This window comes from Balaenoptera acutorostrata, chromosome 16, assembly GCF_949987535.1.
Source record: "Balaenoptera acutorostrata chromosome 16, mBalAcu1.1, whole genome shotgun sequence".
In the NCBI taxonomy this organism is placed as follows: domain Eukaryota; kingdom Metazoa; phylum Chordata; class Mammalia; order Artiodactyla; family Balaenopteridae; genus Balaenoptera; species Balaenoptera acutorostrata.
In genome coordinates, this window is record NC_080079.1 from 51,705,332 (window position 1) to 51,724,337 (window position 19,006).

The 19,006-nt window shown below is 46.3% G+C and overlaps 1 protein-coding gene across 4 annotated transcripts in view; it reads left to right on the forward strand.

Moving 5' to 3' along the window:
* GRID1 (glutamate ionotropic receptor delta type subunit 1) overlaps positions 1-19,006 on the forward strand; it is a 686,590-nt gene that overhangs the window by 621,681 nt on the left and 45,903 nt on the right. For all 4 annotated transcript variants that reach the window (XM_057530323.1, XM_057530324.1, XM_057530325.1 and 1 more), the window contains one exon: positions 10,833-11,028. In XM_057530323.1, the coding sequence (XP_057386306.1) occupies positions 10,833-11,028 (196 nt within the window). The remainder of the gene's footprint in view (positions 1-10,832; positions 11,029-19,006) is intronic.

A 19,006-nucleotide genomic window follows, 5' to 3' on the forward strand; every position in this document is an offset into this window, starting at 1 on the left:
TGTCTCCTTATCCCCACCCTCAATCTCTCATCTGCCAAGCTGGGATAGGTTCAACATCGTGTTCTAATGACTCTGAGCTTATTTCTAGCAATATATTCTGCACGATATTTTTGATCGTCTGCTTACTTGTTAATCCTCCACACTTAACTATGGGCTGCCTAACATCACTGTAGGATGGTGATCGAATGTGTGGGTTTTTGGATCAAGCCAGTCCTGAGTGGGGAGATGGCTCTTCTACTTGCTGCTTCTGTGGCCTTCCATAGTTGCTTAATCTCCTTGAGCCTTGATTTCTTCATCTGTAAAATGGAGGGATAATAATAACTTCATGAAATTATGGCCAAGGTTAAAGGAAGCAATACCAATGAAGTCTTAGCACAGTGTCTGGAAGTTAGCATTATTGTAGCTTTCTTCTAGCATATCAAGTGACTGCATGCCAGGGAAGCTGACATAATAGAGGGGCTCAGTCAGACATCTGGAAAGAAGGAGCAGAGGGAGGGGAAGAGGGTGAAAACAAAAGCCAGCAGGGAGAGAGGAGACTCAGGCTGTTTCTCCGGAGCACAGAGGATGCAGGCTGTGCCAGGAGACAGTGAAGGCACCTTCACACCCTCCCGGAGGGCTGCTGCTATGATTTGCATTTCAGTCACATTTATGACAGCCTCATAATGGATTAAGAGCCCTAGCACTGATATATTAAAGGTTAATGGTGCATCCTGCTTTTGTATGGATTTGTGGCAGCAAATATTTGTGGGTGCGGAGAGCTGGGAGCCAGTCGTGTTCTTGGCATGGTGGTATTGCCGCCTGGTGGAGCTGTTTGTGTGGGGCTCCCACCGAGTAGGAGGGGCATGGGAGCTAGGGAGGCAGACAGCAGCTGCTGGGGATTCAGACCCAGGAGGAGACTCTCAGCCAGTGCTGATTTCTGTCAGAGCCGTAAGAAAGCTTGATCCTGAAGCTTCCAGACCCTGAGAAGGAAGCCCGTGGAGAACCCAGCCTGATCCCTGGGCTTCTTGGTGATTTGTTCCTGGCCTGGCTATGACCATGTAGCTCTGTGCTGCACCTCCTGGCCCAAGGCTACAGCTCTTCCATTCAAACTCCCCAAGCCCTCAGTATGCTTGCTTCTCTGCAGATGACCGGCCCACGCTTGTCCTGAAAGGACACTGGTCAACCCAAGACCTTTCCAACAGAATATCCAACCTAGATAATGGGAAAGTGAGAAAAAGGCTAATTCGTTAATATATTATTCATGCACATAATAACCCATGTTTACTAGAGCATCTACTATGTGCCAGGCACTGTTGTAGGTAGGAGGGGATATTACCACAATTTGGCTGGAACTTCCCTGGTTTTAGCACTGAGAGTCCTATATCCCAGGAAACCTCTCTGTCCTGTGCAAACTAGGATGATTGGTCATGCAGGTGTAGGCACTGGTGACATTGTAATAAACCAGACAAGTCCCATTCTAGGGGGAGAACTGCCATGAAACAGCCTGTTATATATTTCTTTGTTTTTATCATATAATTTAAAGAGGGTGGTATTTTATAGAGGGTTGTCAACGAAGGTCTCATGGAGAAGGTGACATTTGATGTTCCCAAAGCACTGAGGGAATGAGCCAATTAGAGATGTGAGAGAAGAGTATATCACATGGAAAAAAACAGCTGCAGAACCCCCAAGGCAGGAAGGCAGAGCAGCCAGTGTGGTGAGAGCAGAGGTATTAGGTCCAGATTGTGTGTGACCTTTCAGGCCATGTGAGGATTGGGGGTGTTTCCTGGAGAGGTGAGAAGCAATTGGAGGGTTTCTAGCAATGAGGTCACATGATCTGACTTAGATTTTTGAAAGGATACCCTACTTATCCCCCAAGTAACAGACTATAGAGTTAAAGGTGGAAGCAAGAAAACCACTGGGGAGATGATCTCAATATCCAGGTAAGACACAGACTGGTTCATCATGAACGTAATGAGAAGCGATGTGATTCTGCATCTATCTTGATGGCAGAAGATATCAAACATGCTGAGATTGTATGTAAAATATGCAAGAGAGAGGAATCAGTAGTGACCCCATGGCTTTTGGCTACAGCATGTCAAAAATAGAGCAGCATTTGACTGAGGTGGATGAACTAAAAATAGAGCAGGTTTGATGGTAGGTTTGGGGGTTTGCGATTCAAGAACTTGAATTTGAACATGATTGGTGTAGGGACCTAATAGCCATCCAAATGGAGATGTCAGGGGGCAGCTGCCTAAAGTCAGCGGGGTGGATCAGGGCTGGGGTGGTCCATTGGAGTCATCAGTGTATAGATGTATCTACAGCCAATTGACTTGACCAGATCGTGGTGAAGGGGGGTCACCAGAGAAGAGAAGGAATCTGTGGATTGAACCCGGGACACCCCAAGATTCAGAGTCTGAAAAGAGAGCAAGAACTAGAAAGGAGATGGATAAGGAGGTGCCTGCAAGGTGGGAGAACTAAGAAAGAGTCCTGTCCCAGCAGCCAAGTGAGGGAGGGACAGATTGATCAAGTTTGTCAAATAAATGCTGGTGGGTGGGAGTAAAGTGAAGACTGGGAATGGGCCACTGTGTTTGAGAGATCATTAATGACCTTGACAGAAGCCGCTTCAGTTGAGTGGTGGGATGAAAACTTAAGCTAGGTTCATGAGAAATGGGAAGAGAGTAATGGAAGCAGTGACCATAGACAGCTCCCTAGAAGAACTGGAGAGTGGTTGGAGGAGGATGGGAATTCAAAGCAGGATTTTTTTTTAAAAGGTAGAAGATGTATGTGTTTGTATGCTGATGGAAAGGACCTGTAGAGAGAAGCAATTTCATGATGTGGGAGATAAAGATGACAACTGGAAGGGCAATGTACTTGAGAAAGCAAGAAAGTCTGGGATCCAGAAGACAGAGTTAGAAATAAATAGGAGCAAAGGCAAAGCCAGTGTTTTGAAAAGCAGGTATTTGATGATTTTTGAAAAGGAAGTTCTTTATAGAGAGGCAAATTTCTCTACTGATTACTTCTACTCTCTTAGGAAATTGGAAGTAGGGTCCTTATCTGAGAGTCATCTAAGAGAGTGGGAAGGTGAATTGAACAGGAGAATTTAGATTGCCAGGCAGCGTTAGGGGTCACTTGAGGTTAGTGGTCATGATTCTAAAGTTAGGCCCATCACTGTGCTAGTCTCCAATTTGGATTTTCTCCAGCCATATTCAGCTGTAAACACAGAGTTGTTTTTAAACTAGACTTGATTCTTCCAGAAAGCATGAACTCAGCACCCACTGTCTGTCAGACCATATGAGGGGTGACAGGGATCCAGAGATGTACACAGAGTCCGGCCCTGAGGGAGCCCACTGTCAAGGTGGGGGAAACAGGCATGTCAATAGCCACATGAAGTCCAGGAGGTAGTATAGGCTTAGGATAGACTAAGCGGGGAGCACATAGAGGGGGCATGGGCCCAGGGGGGAATCCACTCTTTCTACTGGAGATGACAGCTGAGCTGATTCCTGGAAGGAGGGTGGGTTTTAGTCACATGAAGGCAGGGAACTGCATGGGGAACAGACAGTGAGCCTGAGTGAAGGCTCAGAGGCCTAAGAGAGCAGGACATCCACCAGGCTAACACCCGAGAGCAGGGTAGTCTGAGAAGAGGCTGGAGGAGGTAAAACGGGGTGCAGAAGTCTCCATGGGCTGAGCACCCATTGCCAATGGTATTGGCGGTCCCCGGATTAGACCCAGTGAAAGATGTGGATATTCAACCTCTGCCACATGCCAGGGCCTGGGCTCGGTACCTGGCCCAGAGTTATCTGGCCTGACTGAGGTGATCCTTCAGCACCTGTTACTGAGCACCTATTACTATTAGCACCTATTACTGATTCTTCAGCACCTATTACTGAGCCTTGCTCACTTCCAGGGTCTAGACTGCATTTAGCAAATCACAAACATGTGATGCATATGCCCTTCTTTCAGAAACTCCTGTCTAGCCACCCCCATCTGCTTTGGCAGCCAAGGGCACCTGAGCTGGGCTGAATCCAAGCAGAAAATGTGCAAGTAAGGGAAACTCCAGCCTGCTTTGGTGAGGGAACCTTGGTCCTGATGGGCCCTGGATGCCCAGGATGGCTCAGCCCCCTTGGGGTTAATACGGGCATGTTTGTCTTGCTCCCAGGACGGAAGATGCAACTATCACAGCCCCTTGGAGCCCTCTCCCTACAGTCAGTGGGGCACGAGTGTAGTGGGGCAGGAGAGAGGCCTCTTTCTTCCAAGCGGATCTTGGCTGCAGGGGCGGTTGGTGGAGGGGGTGGACGTGGAGGAGACAGAATAGCACAGAGCTAAATTCCCAAGGCCCAGAACTGACACTTGGGCAGCAGGAGGATTTGTTAAGTCATTCAGATCACACTTGTGTTTACAACATAATAAAAAATGCAAATTTTACAGAAATACATTTGTAAAAAGTGGAAGTCTCACTACTGTTCAGTGCACATTCCTCCTGTTTTTGTCCCTATATTTACATACATTTATTAATGGTTACTCTTTATAAGAATGGAAATATACTACATACAAATGCATTGAGGTTTTTTTTTTTTTTTTTCCTTAGCGTACTTTGGGCATCTTTGAATTTCAATAGTAATCAAAGAAATGGGATTTGGAGGGAAAAGAATGTGGAGGGAAGATTGGGGGAGGGAGTGAGCACACATCAGCTGGGTACCCGGTACCCACCGGGCCCTCTGTGACTGGCACGTGGGGCACACTTTTGAAGAAGGGCTTCCTGGCCTCCTGTGTCCCTCAAAGAGGCATTTTCCTGCCATGTGACCCTCACCTCGTGTATAAGTGTCCTCATACAGTGTTAACCTGACAGTTTCCTGAGCTGGGATTCTGATCTGCAGTCACTCAGATGACAACCTGTGGATACAAAGGAGCCCCGTGTAATATCCAGCATCGCCTGCCCCAGCCTCCCGGGGAGGTCCCTGGTCCATCTTAAGGGGGCCATTCCAGGGGAGAGAGGCTGATGAGCTTCGGGCCTGCCGGCCTCTGCTCCTTGGAAGGCAAGCGTCTCTAGGTCTGAGCCCTGCCCTCAGCAGTCTCTACTCTCACCTCCTCCCAGACCAGCTCAAGAAAAAGTAGTGAAGAAACACACGCCCTCGATGTCAGCTCCAATGGCTAAAACACCCCTCTGCATACTTCATATAATCGCTTCCTCCATCATTTTCTGTAACCATTACTTTGCTTTATTACTCTTCGTAGCACTTTTCATCACTGGAAACATGACATCAGCAGTCGGCTGACTACGTCCCCACAGGCCACATCTGGCCAGCAGCCTATTTTCCTGCAGCCTGCAAGCTAAGATTGTTTTTCTTTTTTTGAAACATTTTACAATGTTCTAAAAAAAAACCCCCAAAACACAAAATCAAGGAATATGCAACAGAGTGGTATGTGGCCCTTATTGCCTACGTACGTGCTCTCTGTCCCTTCCCAGAAAATTTGCTGACCCCAGCATTTTGTAATTATTGGTTCTTTTGTTTGTTGCTCATATGTTTGTTTCTCTCTCCCACCTCCATCATGCAAACTCCGCAAGAGTGGGAACTTTGTGTTGCTCATATCCTTAGACCTAGAACAGTGCTTGACAGAAGCAGATGCTCAGGAAATAGGATTTTTTTTTCATTGGATGAAGGAAAGAATGAAGACCCTGAGATGCCTTTCAGGGCCCAAGGCTGAGAAGCATCTTGGAGTGTCTCAGCCTTCACCTGAGGTCCTGTTCGCCTTGAAGAACCCGGGTCTGGGGTGGAGAGAATGGGAAATGTGGCAGAGCCCTGGGTTGGAGCCACTGCGTGGGAGAAGGATTAGTGAGACTAGAAGCACAGGGGGAGCCCTGGGAAGAAGCTCAGGAAGGGCAGGGAAATGGGCAGCTCTGGTACCCAAACACCCCGGAAGGAGGCTGTGGAAACCTGACCAGGCAATCCCAATTGATTGGCACAGCACCATTCTTGTCGAGTCAGACACGAGAGAGAAAAGTGAGGGGGCTTCCCTGGTGGCGCAGTGGTTAGGAATCCGCCTGCCAATGCAGGGGACATGGGTTCGAGCCCTGGTCCGGGAAGATCCCACATGCCACAGAAGCAACTAAGCCCGTGCGCCACAACTACTGAGCCCACGAGCCACAACTAGTGAAACCGGTGCGCCTAGAGCCCGTGCTCTGCAACAGGAGAAGCCACCGCATTGAGAAGCCCACACACCGCAACAAAGAGTAGCCCCCGCTTGCCACAGCTAGAGAAAGCCCATGAGCAGCAACGAAGACCCAACTCAGCCAAAAATAAATAAATAAAATAAATTAATTAATAAAAAAAAAAAAAAAGAAAAGTGAGGCTGCCAGAATGATAGTAAAGGCATCTGAGGGCTGTAGTTACGACAGCTTCAGATTACAAGGATGAGCACCCCCACCTGCCTGTAACTTTTGGGGTACTCCACTATTTCCTTTTCTGTTACTCTCTCTCTTTTTCTTTTTGGCCGCATCGTAACATGTGTGATCTTAGTTCCCTGACCAGGGATGGAAGCCGTGCTCCCTTCAGTGGAAGCACAGAGTCCTAACCACTGGCCCACCAGGGAATTCCCATTCCTTTTCTCCTTAAGCAAGAATAACAGGGCTTTGGGATTTAGATTTATCAGACCCGTGACGATGGCAACCCCACAGTTGTTGAAATCTGTTTTACATATACTGTATATTGATTCTCCTCTTGTTGCAAATGTATTTATCTTCATTGCCAATGTATTTCTGTAACATGCAAAGATGTATTTATACATTCTGTGTTATTGATTTTTCTCATGCTGCAAACAATTTATCTCTTTGTTAATGAAAATGTACCTGGGAAATAGTAAGATTGATTTATGGAGAAAGGTACGGAGAGGGAGGGAGGTGGTGCCGGGCTGGGTAGACTGCCCTTGGCCACAGCTGAAGGAGACATTGTGGGACTTCCAGAAGGTGCCTGTTTAATTGGAGGAAACTGCTCTCAGAGGCAAGGGATGCTTACAAAGTTCTTTTGTGAGACAGTCTGATGTGCTCACAGGAGTCAGCTATGCTTTCAGCTAGGGAAGATCCCAAAAATCAGCCATCCAGGCCAGGAGATGCAGAGAAGCAGTTCCTATTGGTCCCAAACCCAGTTTCAATAGGGTTCAATTGAGTAAAAGATACTGGCTCAGTGGAAAGCATGGAAGAGAGGCTAAGCTTTGCCGTGGGAGGATTGTAACACTCATCGTTACTAAAAGGTGAGGTAAGGAGATAGGCACCGAGCACAGAGCTGGGTGTCAGCTGCTAAGTCTGCATGCCTGCACAGGACACTTAATTAGTCAATCCAGACCCAGGCAGGCTTCCTTTTCTAGAAATCCTTTCTTTAGCTCTGGCCAACAGGCTAGGTGATTCTCCTGTGTGCTTCCGGGACCCCTCATGCAGAACTCTGCTTTAGTCCCTCTCACATTGTTTAGTTACTGTTGGTTTACTTCTCTGACCACTCATCACCCATCACTATGAACCCCTTGATGAGGCCCACCATCCATTCCTTGCCTCTGTGCCTCTGTGCCTTACCTAGTACCAACTAACTAACTAACTAGCTAGCTAGCTAACTGTGGATGAGACACCTGGTTGAATGACTTCAGCCAGTTGCATCATGCATGATTTTGGTTTATAGAGACACCACCTGTGACAGGAAGATCTCCTCCATCTCTGTGGTGAGGGTGCTTGGACACCACTTGCTAGCAGCTGTTGCTGAAGAGACTGTTTCGGGACACATGCTCAGTTAAGTGTGCTTCTAGTGCAGCGTTCTCCAGGCTAAGCCTCCCTTGCTTGTTCGGATGGGCGTCTTATCTGAGGGGAACATCTGTCTTCTGCTGACTGATGGCTTGGAGCCTGGATGGCTGGCTGTTCTTTATTCCTCCTTCCATGTCCCTTCCAAAGCTGGGCACTCGGACAAGAGGATGAGTGCCCCAGGGAGATGACAGCTTTGGTCCATGAGTAGTCGGGCCCTCCCGCCAGATTCCAAAGAGCCTTAGGTTTAGTCACTCTGAAATATGATGGTAGTACTTACTGTGTGTTAATGAGCTTGGAGACCTTCCTTGAAAGAAGCAATGTGCCTTTAAGATGGGAAAGATCCCTCTACACAGACTCATGGCTGCAGGAGGTGATGGATGGAGGCCAGGGGGCTGGCACAGCGAAGATGACAGTGGTGTTTTGGGATGGGAACAGTGACCTCTAAGGGGACAGAAATGGACATGAAGCCATTAACATTTGGGCTGCCTGCTTGCATTCCAGAGACGCTCCCCGAGCCTCTGGCCAGGAGCTCCGTTGTGAATAAATACCAAGAGGAGAGAGGAAATCTACATTTCAAACGTGGGGATGAAACAGTAGTGCTGAACTCCTTGGCCGTTACACATTCATTCCAGACTCAGGGAAACTGCAGTAATTTAGAGCTGTTCAGTATTTAGACTCAACTGTGTAATTCATCCTGATGTTTCCCATTCATCAAAGCCTTGTGTTTGTTTGTATTACCATGAGAAAAATAAAAAATGCGGGGAAAAAAAGATCCCTCTTCCTTTCATTACAGGCAGATTACGACAGAGTTAAAACCCTTGGGGCCCTTTAAGCAAAGGAACATCTTGCTTCAATTAGATATAAATAATGAACAATAATTAGAAAGATTTCTTCATCAAATTTGTTATTTTGTGTTTTCTTTCATCTGTAATATATTGAAACGAATACTGAGCTCTGTTTCTGGGCCATGTAGCAGGGCCTGAAGGAATTCCATGGAGTGTGTCTCCAAAACAGGCGGAAGCATCCATTGCTGGTTCCTCTGTGTACAGGCTGTGTAGGCTGGCAACTGCCCTGGGTCTAGTGCTGAGGATGCAAATACTGGGCTACTTTGGCTCTATCTACTGAGGACCCAGCCATATCATAATAGCACAGAAGTATTGCTACTAGTTACTGGGCACTGAGTTTACATCAGTCACTGCTCTAAGAGTTGAACACATATCACCTCATTTCATCTTCACAGCAGCCTCTGCTACAGGCTCTGCTTCTAGCCCTATTCTTTTAAACATTTGGGAACTGAGGCACAGAGAGGTCAGCTAACTTGCCCAGGCCCATAGTGTTAGTGCTGGTGGAGCTGAGAGGCAAGGCAGGTAGTTGGACTCCAGAGCCCCTGCTTTACCCATTCTGCTGTGCTGCTCCCTGCAATCACAGTGAGCTCTTAATGCCATAGAAGCCATGCAGGGTATAGAGGTGGTCAGGGAGGTGGGGGATGGCGATGTCTTCCCACAGGGAAAGGCGGCAGCTGGAACTTCAGGGTGTTTGCAGAAGTGTATCAGGTGGATGAGTAAGATAAAGGGATTCCAGGAAGAGGGAGCTCCATGGTTTGGTGCCATAAATGGGGACTGTGTGGGATTTCTCATTTCAGCCTTGGCTTTGGGGTCCTGTGGATGCAGGAGCAACAGGGGAAGATGAGATCAGAAGATGGAGGGTTGTGTAGACCAGGTGGAAATGACTGGATCTCTTTGTGGGAACGGTGGCTCAGTGAGAGGTGGGGATGATGATTCTGGTTGATTAAAAGGAGAGACAGATTCCCAGAAGAGAAATAAATAAAGAGGGATCAGGTTGGAGCCTGCAGAGAGAGGCTGGCTCACCCTTGAGCTTTTTGTTTTTTGCAGTTCTGTCCTCTCAGCACACAGGGTCAGGTACTGCTCATCTCGGAACAAGTGAAAACTTTATGCCAGTTGGTCCTTCCTGATGTGACTCTTCCTTCTACCCCAAGGAAGACACTGTTCCTCTGCCCCCAGCTCAGACATCTGCTCCTGGACAGCTGGTGGACCTACCTGATGTACCCCATCCCTGCATCATGCACCTGGCCTGAGCTACTTGCTTCTCCTCCATGTACAACAGACTGAGGCTCTCAGAAGTGCTTTGTTTTATCTTCATCACCTTTTGAATAACTGTCAACACTTCAAAGTCAAGAGATTTCATGTACAAACCCAGATGTCTTTCTTTATTGCAAAACAAACTGGGCGGAGATTCTTTTTTTTTTTTTTTTTTTTTTTTAATTTATTTATTTACTTTTGGCTGTGTTGGGTCTTTGTTTCTGTGCGAGGGCTTTCTCTAGTTGCGGCGAGCGGGGGCCACTCTTCATCGCGGTGCGCGGGCCTCTCACTATCGTGGCCTCTCTTGTTGCAGAGCACAGGCTCCAGACGCGCAGGCTCAGTAGTTGTGGCTCACGGGCCCAGTTGCTCCGCGGCATGTGGGATCCTGGGCGGAGATTCTTAAAAGGCAACAATTGGGTGAAACTCCAGAACAGCTGCAAGCTTTGGAGGGAACATGCCTCTTCACTGACACAACCTCTGAGTGTGTGTCTGCCCCACGCCATCTCTGAGTGTCAAGGACCAGTCACCATCGTCAGTCTTGCCAACGTGTTTCTCTTTCCTGTGCTTCTGCAGGAATTTGAGTTGGAGACCTTCAGTGTACAGCCTCCCATGTTGCCCTGACTCTTTCATATTGTGACTGTCTATATGTTTCTACAGCTAGACTCTAAGCTCCTTGAGGGCAGGAATCATGTCTTTCTCATCCTTTTGTCCTTCAGGCTCAGCACAGAACCTGGTTTTAGGTGTTCAGTGACATTAATGAATTAATCTACACTGAGGAAACATAACTGGGGTAGAATGAGGCCTTGGCAAGTGGTGCTCCAGGCTGAGGGACTCATACTGCTGGGGGTTGGCAGTGAAGGATGTGGACGGTGGCCACAGCCAGGCTCCGACCTCAGGAGGGCCTTGTAGCCCATGTGTGTCCCTGCAAGTTGCAACAGGTACCCATGTTTCATGGCCATTTTGTATTTCAGGACGTTCCAGGACCTGTCCAAACAAGTGGAGATGTCTTACGGCACCGTCCGGGATTCTGCTGTGTACGAGTACTTCCGAGCCAAGGGCACCAACCCTCTAGAGCAAGACAGCACATTTGCTGAGCTCTGGCGGACCATCAGCAAGAATGGAGGGGCTGACAACTGTGTGTCCAGCCCTTCAGAAGGCATCAGGAAGGTAGGCGAGAGCTGGCCACCTGGGCATGTGTGTGCTGTGACGGGGCCATGGGGATTGTCATCCTTGGGGTAGGAGATACCTTCCCAGAGGCATCTCCTTTGAGTATCCCTGTCACCTGCAAGGCGATCCATGTTAGCAGCCTAGATAGACACTTCTCATAAGCATGTGGGTATCAGGTAAAGAGGCACACATTCTTTAGGTAGACGCCCATTTTTGGCCAGAGAAGCAACGGGGCTGGTCCTTATGGCCTTTCTAAGTTTCCAAAGGGTCAGGGAAGAGCAGACAGGTTAAGCCCAAGACATGGACCTCCCTCCTCCTGGGCTCAGAGGATGGTGGCACAGAGGGGACTCCCCACCCCAGGTGAGAACACTTGGCAAAAGCAGATGCAGAGGACCAGGTGAGAGGTAGAGGGAGTGGGGAGACAGGGTTCAGGGGAGGGTGGGCACACTGCAAGATCTAGCTGTGGAGCAGAGGTGTGCTTGGGAGATGGTGGTAAGGACAGCAAGCCCGGGATGGAGGCTGAACGGGAGGAGAAAGGGCAGAAAAAGGTTAATACATTCTTCAGCAGTGGGTTAGACTTTGCTCATTTATTACAGTGAATTTCCACAGTGACCCGAATTAATCATGATTATCCCATTGTACAGATGAGAATCAGAGCCGTGGGTCACACTCCTCGTTAATTTTGATGCTTGGGATTCCAGACTAAGGGGTTTGGTATTTATCTGCCATGTGCTGCAGAACCCTTGAAGGGCCATGAGGAGGAAGGTGGTGGGATGAAGGCAGGTGTCATCAGGATGTTGCTGGTGGTGGCACCTTCTTCCCAATGACCCTCACATGCAAAGGCATGATCTCTTGGTCATTAGTGAATGATGCAAGAAAGATGTGCACCGTGGCCAGCACTACTGCCTCTCTGGGTAGACCAGCTGTCCAGCCTGTCTCACTCAGCATCTCTTCCCTTCTGTTCCCTATTCAACCTACCCCACCACCTCTGCGGAACCTTCACACACATGCATTCACACACACATACACACATGCATGCACACACCTGTCCAGCCTGCCTCAGTGTGTCCTACCTTTCCCTACCCATCAATTCTACCTCTGCGGAACCTTCTTACAGGCTCTCACACAAAGTCACTCATGCACACGCTCCCACTACTCACACACACTAATGCACACACATATTCATGTACGCACATACCCGTGTTCTACATCCCCAGCCATTTGGCCATCCCTTAGCCTTACTGCAGAGGGCAGTGGATATAAGGGGGCAGTCTGCAGAAAGCTTAGGGGCCACTAGGGCCCGCCACCTTGCTCTTCATGATGAGAAGAGTCCTCAGCAGTTTGCCAGCCCCTCTCAGGAGAGCCCCAGATGGGTCCAAGGAGAGAGGCAGAGCCTGAGTCCTGCTTCAGAAGCAATAGGCCCTGGCCCCCGAAGGCCGTGCTTTGTGTGGCGTGGGAGCCCCCGGGGCACGTGTGCTCACAGGGCAGTTGGCTTGGGGTGGTTTCTCCCTGTCGTTTAGCGAAGTTGAGCAGCAGAGAGTGTCTGGGCTCTGGGGCCTGGCACGTTTGGCTGTGAATCCCAGTCCCACAACACAGCTCACCAATGACATAAAACTGAGCACACCACTCTTCCTGTCGGGAACCTCTCAGTGTTGAGAGAGGCCTGGGCAACTTCCTGTTTCGGGTTCCCTTTACACACTTAAAACATTTAAAAGTACACGTTATGGTAGATTTGGAATGTTTATATTTAACCAAGTGATATCTTGACAAAAATAATATAATGCAACATAAATGTGCTATTCCCACGCTCACAAGGTTTATTAAAACCTCCTACGTCCTTGTGCACAGAGAAATATGGCGCCCTCACCTTGAACTGCTGGGTCTTCTTTCATCCCCGACAGTGGATCTTTGTGGCTGTAGGTGACCTCATTTGGAGATAATGAACACAAAGTTGATTTAAGACCTTTTATGAATATAAGGCTTGGGCCAAATGGCCTTCGAGTTTCCCTTCTCTGATTTCCTTGTCTCTCACAGAGAGCCAATACTCCCATCCAAACTGGATGCTTATGAAGATTCATTGCAACAAGGCTACAAAAAGAACTTATAAAAGAAAAGATAGCAGCTTTTGACTTTATCAAACTTCTATTCATTACAAGGCACTTTAAAGAAAATAAAAAGGCAAGTCACACACTACGAGTGGATATTTACAATGCATACAATCAATATAGGATTAATATCCTATATAGATGTTATATGAAGAACTTTTAAAAATTAATAAGAAAAGCTCAAACAATTTAATAGAAAAATGGGCTAAAGACTTGTACAGGACTTTCACAGAAGAGGCACCACATATGGCCGATAATCATATGAAGAGATGTTCAAAGTCATTAGTGTTTCCAGAAAAGGAAAATCAAGACCATAAAGATATATCACTCACTTTACCTCAATTAGACTTGCCCCAAATGAGAGGTGGTAGAAAGGATGGGAGTAACAGGGGGTTAATTGCTGGTGGTAGTGTACTCAGTACAGACACTTTGGAAACAAGTTTGTCATTCTAGTAGAAAATGGAACATTTGCATACCCTATGACTCAGCAATTCCACTCCTATACAGCCACCCAAAACAAACTTCTGCAGCACCTCAGGGATAAGAAAGACCATGGTAGCATTGCTTATAGAGCCAGAACCCTGGAAACAATCCAAATGAGCATTAACAAGTTAAAAAATAAAACCTGCAATGAAATGAATGAACCACAGCTTCATGTAATAGTATGGATGAATCTTAGCTGAATAATATTGAGTAAAAAAAAAGAGCATTAAAGGCAATTTCATATAGGTCAACTAATAGAAAATAACATTCAACATAACACCCTTTTAAACACAGGCATACACACATCCAAAGTAATGATAAAATATAAGACTCAGGGTAGGGGTTACTACAGATGGGAGAGACAGAGCAAGAGGAAGGAGAGAAGCGTATTGTTGGCTCTAAGTCAGGGTCAGTGTTAGCTTTATAGTCAGTCTTTCCTTTTTGTTTTTTTTTAATTTTTCATTTCTCATTAAAATAAATAATTAATAAGTTAATTTTAAAATAGGGCCGTTCCTAGACAAAAGGACGTGTGTCCTGAACCAAGGGTTGTGATTAATCTCATTCTTTGCACCTACCTACTCTTTCAAATAAATAATTCCAGGCCAGCCAGGCAGAGTTTGATTTAAGACCTTTAAGACACACCAGCCGCTTCTCTCCTTGCGGGCGCCCAGGTGCAGGCCTACTCCTGGTGTTCCTCAAGAAGGCCAATGCCACCAGTAACGCCCTCTGGAGCACGATAAACCTGGAAATGGGTCGTTAGAGAAATATCTCCCCATCATCCTATTTACTCCTAGTCCATAGTTGGCACCTTAGAAATCGTCACCCTCTGGTGATATTTAGGGTCTTATGCATGAATAAAACAATGTTAAAAAAATAAGTGGTGGAAGATGCAAATAAGGGGTTCTCTATAAATGCCTAAAGCTTCATGGTACAGAATCTAATCTTTTTCCAGTACAGAGGATGTGTCGCTTTTATGACACCTTCATTTTATAAACCCCAAGCCAGCTTTGGGGTCACAGATCTCCCTCTTGCACTTGGATCTTTAAGAAAAACACCTGACTGTCAGCACTAGGCAAATGTTAAGGGTTTTATAACTAGTGTCATATAAGTGAGTTTATAGTACTGTCAGAAAGTGGAGTGCACTACATTCTTTACTGCAAGGAGAGCTCAGATTCCACTCTCAAACCTTCCTTCTGCGTGTGCCTGTTTGGGTGGCTACTGTACTTACATGCTTATCCGAAACTCTTCCTGTCCCCTGCCCCCTATGGAATTGCTCCTCACCCCCCAGGTTTTGACTTCAAATACCTTATGAATCCCCAGCCCGAAGCACACCAGACTGGGGATGGCTGTGCCCTGAGTGAGGGCCATATCCTGAATCCAGAAACTGTAAGGAAAAATCCAGCATATTGGGAAATATGGACATGATCTTGATATTCAGGGAGGAGGGGCTTCTCCGAATCCCAGGCAGAACCCGCGTGGGTGCAATGCAGGCAGCCTGGCAAAGGTGAGGACTGCATGCCCCCAAGGGATATCAGAGGAAACTGCTTTAGCAAGAGGAGGATGCTGCAACTTCTAATTTCCAGTTACTCTTTGGTGACCCTGGCTCCATTTCCAGAGAGTGCTTGGTAGTGGAACAATGTCTAATTGCTGCTAAAGTCAAGGAGCTTGGTGTTGAAAGCAACCTCAGAGAGCTGCTATTATTTTTTTCCTTGGGAGTACTGCAGCTTTTAATGACTTGAAACCAATTTAGGTGGGAAATTGCTTAGCAAGAGGTGATCACTTCTGCACAGTATCAGAACCAGAGAAAGGAATTATGTCATGGTTGCCCCCACTGCTGTGACCTACTCCTTCATGCCAGCCATCACTCAGATAAGGAGGGGGCAGCCCTTTCCGGGCCCTGGCGAAGAAAGCAGAAAGGAATTTGGAAGCGGAGGGACGTTTTATTTATTTATTAAAAGCCCACAGTGTGCAGTTTTTAGAGCAAACCTGCCTGGTGCCCAGTAATTCTCAGTAAATACCGAATTGTCCCTGAATGAATCATCTGTTTGTTGTCTGACTGAGCAGAGACACATAAATCAGGGGTGTAGTTGGTGCCACCAGTGAGTAGGTTACCCTCTGTGAATTCCTTGATGGGAGGGATGAGGTAAATAGCTTTATAGTCCCTTGTCTCTTGATACCCGCCTCTTAGGAAAGAGGTCCTGCTGGTCCTTGGAGAATAGAGAGAGGCTGCCTTCATTTCTCTCAGCCACCTGTACTTGTCAGGCCTGAGGCAGACTAGAGCAAGGGTCCACAAACTATGGTCCATGGGCTAAATCTGGCCCACCACCTGCTTTTACAAATAAACTTTTATTGGAACACACGCTCGGTCATTTACATACTGTCTATGGCTGCTTTTCTGCTACTTCAGTAGAGTTGAGTAGTTGTGGCAGAGACCATGTGGTCTCCAAAGCCTAAAATATTTCTTACCTGGCCCTTCGTAGAAAAAGTTTTGAGGATCCCTAGCCCAGAGCCATGGGTGCTCCAGGGATACTGCCCATCGGTCAATGCCATCTGATAACTTATAGACATATCCAGTAGCTTATCATCTAATAAGCTCTATAAAACTACCTACTAGAGTATATAAGCACATCTAGCAGGTAGTTCCTCCTCTGGCTTTATGTCATCTAATAGCACGTCGGCACATGCAGGGATACATCATCTAGCTCTATGCCATCACCTAAGTTCCGTACCATCTAGTAGCATACAGGCTTTGTCCTTTCTTGTTCTTTTCAGGCCTACCTCTGATGGCCAACAGTCTTTGCCCTCACTACACTGGGACCCAGCCTCACTCCTGACCTGGCCTAATTCCCCCCTGAAATCTACTGAGCAGTCACTATGTACCACGCACTCTGCCAAATGATCTACATATATTGTTCTTTTCATCCTAAACAGAACTACTTGATTATTACTGTCTCCATCATGTAGAAATGGGACTGACCCTCAGGGAGATTAAGTGGCTTGTTCAAGGTCATGCGGACGTGAGTAAGCCGTGGCACAGTCATGTCTCTCTTCAACCTTGCCTCTTCCCATGGGGTTACATCCCCATTTCTATACCCAATGTGTCTGCACCCCCTTGCATACTGTTTACTTGTGCTTCTATTTCCCTTCCTCTTTTACACCAAAGTAGCAAGATGTATGCCTGGCTCCCATGTTTAAAAGCCTTAGCTCTCTTTCCATGTGACATAGCAAAGGTTATTTAAGTCTGTGATTTTATCTTTTGATTTCCCAATTGTTAAAAATATCAATTAGAGAAACTCTGGGATGCAGAATTGAGCTGGCAAGTGGTTCGAATTTGTATGATAATAACTTTGTCACATGGAATCTGACTTTAATGTTGTTGGTAAGACTTTTTAAATTTTTCCTTAGCTTGATCAACTCTATGAAGTAACATCCAGCATAACCCAATTTCTGTGCAGTGTCAAGGCTAACCCAGGCTGCCAATTTATTAAGTCTTTCCATAAATCAAACCTAATATTTAATAACATTGTCAAATAGAATACAGTTTAATAGTTTAAATGTCAATCTTCACAGCTCATTGGGCTCTTTGAATAAATAGACAAGTAGCTTGTTTCAGACCCTGTGGCTGGAGATAGTATTTTTCAGATGGAAGTCACTTTGGAGTCAAGCAGTTGTAACAGAAGGTTGTTTTTTCCACTCAGTAAGTATCGCTGAGGTCATAAAGTGTGAATGCAAATGCAGGAAGAAAATGGGCCCACAAATCTTATTTATTTCCACACTGATCTAATGCTTGCCCTGGCACCGGATTGAGTGTGGGTATCACCAGTCAGCACCTGCCTTCATTCCTTGCCCTGGCTCTCTGCTCTGTGACAAAGGACGCTCTCATTGTACACACTCCCTGCTGAGTGCCAGGGACCATACCTTGTGGCAGAAAAGGTGGTCCCCAGAAGGACTACAGTCTTCCATGGGAGGATCAGGAACTCTGATGCCCCACAGTGCCCTCCATTTGGAGGGAGCAAAGTGAGGAAGCATCCTGCTTCCATGGCATACTGGAAGTCCTTACTGAGGAGTGGGAAGAGGCTTACATGGGATGGCACTCCTTTATATCTTGGGGATGCTAGGTTCAGTGATCAGGAAGGTTTGGTCAAGTTGATGAAAGGGATCCTTTGATGCAGGTCTGACCCCCCAGAAAAAGGACTGGTACAAACTAGGCAGCCCTGTGCAGTGGAAACCAACAATGCTGTTCTCTGTAGCAGCAGTGGGCTTTGTAGGCATGCTCCAAGACACATATTTTGTCCTTTTTCTGCTGCTAAGTCAGTGCACCTTGGGGATTCTACATGCCTCCTTCCTTCTCAGACACTCAGAGACGTTGGATAATCATTCATCTCTATTCTTTTTTTTTTTTTTTTTTTGGCCACACTGTGCAGCTTGTGGGATCTTTCTTAGTTCTGACCAGGGATTGAACCTGGGTCCTCGGCAATGAAAGCGTCGAGTCCTAATCACTGGACCACCAGAGAATTCCCCATTCATCTCTATTCTTTCATTCTTGCTCAAAAGGCACTATATCCTTTTTTTAAAAAAAATTTTATTGGAGTATAGTTGATTTACAATGTTGTGTTAGTTTCAGATGTACAGCAAAGTGAATCAGTTATACATATATATATATATCCACTTTTTTAGAGATTCTTTTCCCATATAGGCCATTACAGAGTATTGAGTAGAGTCTCTATGCTATACAGTAGGTCCTTATTAGTTATCTATTTTATATATAGTAGTATGTATATGTCAATCCCAGTCTCCCAATTTATCCCTCCCCACATCTTACCCCCAGTAACCATAACTTTGTTTTCTACATCTGTAACTCTATTTCTGTTTTGTAGATAAGTTCACTTATACCCTTTTTTTTTAGATGCCACATATAAGTGATGCCATATGATATTTGTCTTTCTCTGTCTGACTTACTTCACTCAGTATGACAATCTCTAGATCCATCCATGTTGCTGCAAATAGCATTATTTCATTCTTTTTTAAGGCTGAGTAATATTCCATTGTATATATGTACCACATCTTCTTTATCCATTCCTCTGTTGATGGACATTTAGGTTGCTTCCTTGGCCTAGCTATTGTAAATAGTCAAAAGGCACTATATCCTTTTTGCAAGTTGGATGGTCTCTTCTCTTTATTCCTTCATTTATTCACTTATTCATCCAGTCAATAAATGTAATTTGAATAGCTTCCTCCTAAGAGCTTGGATATGTGAATTTAAGTTCCACTTTCAATCACATTTAATCTGTGGCTTTGGTCAAGAGAATTCACATCTCTGAGCTATCTGTGAGACTGAGACAAGCCTGCCCAGATGAGTTGAGTTTACCACTGCAAAAATGGAAAATGTC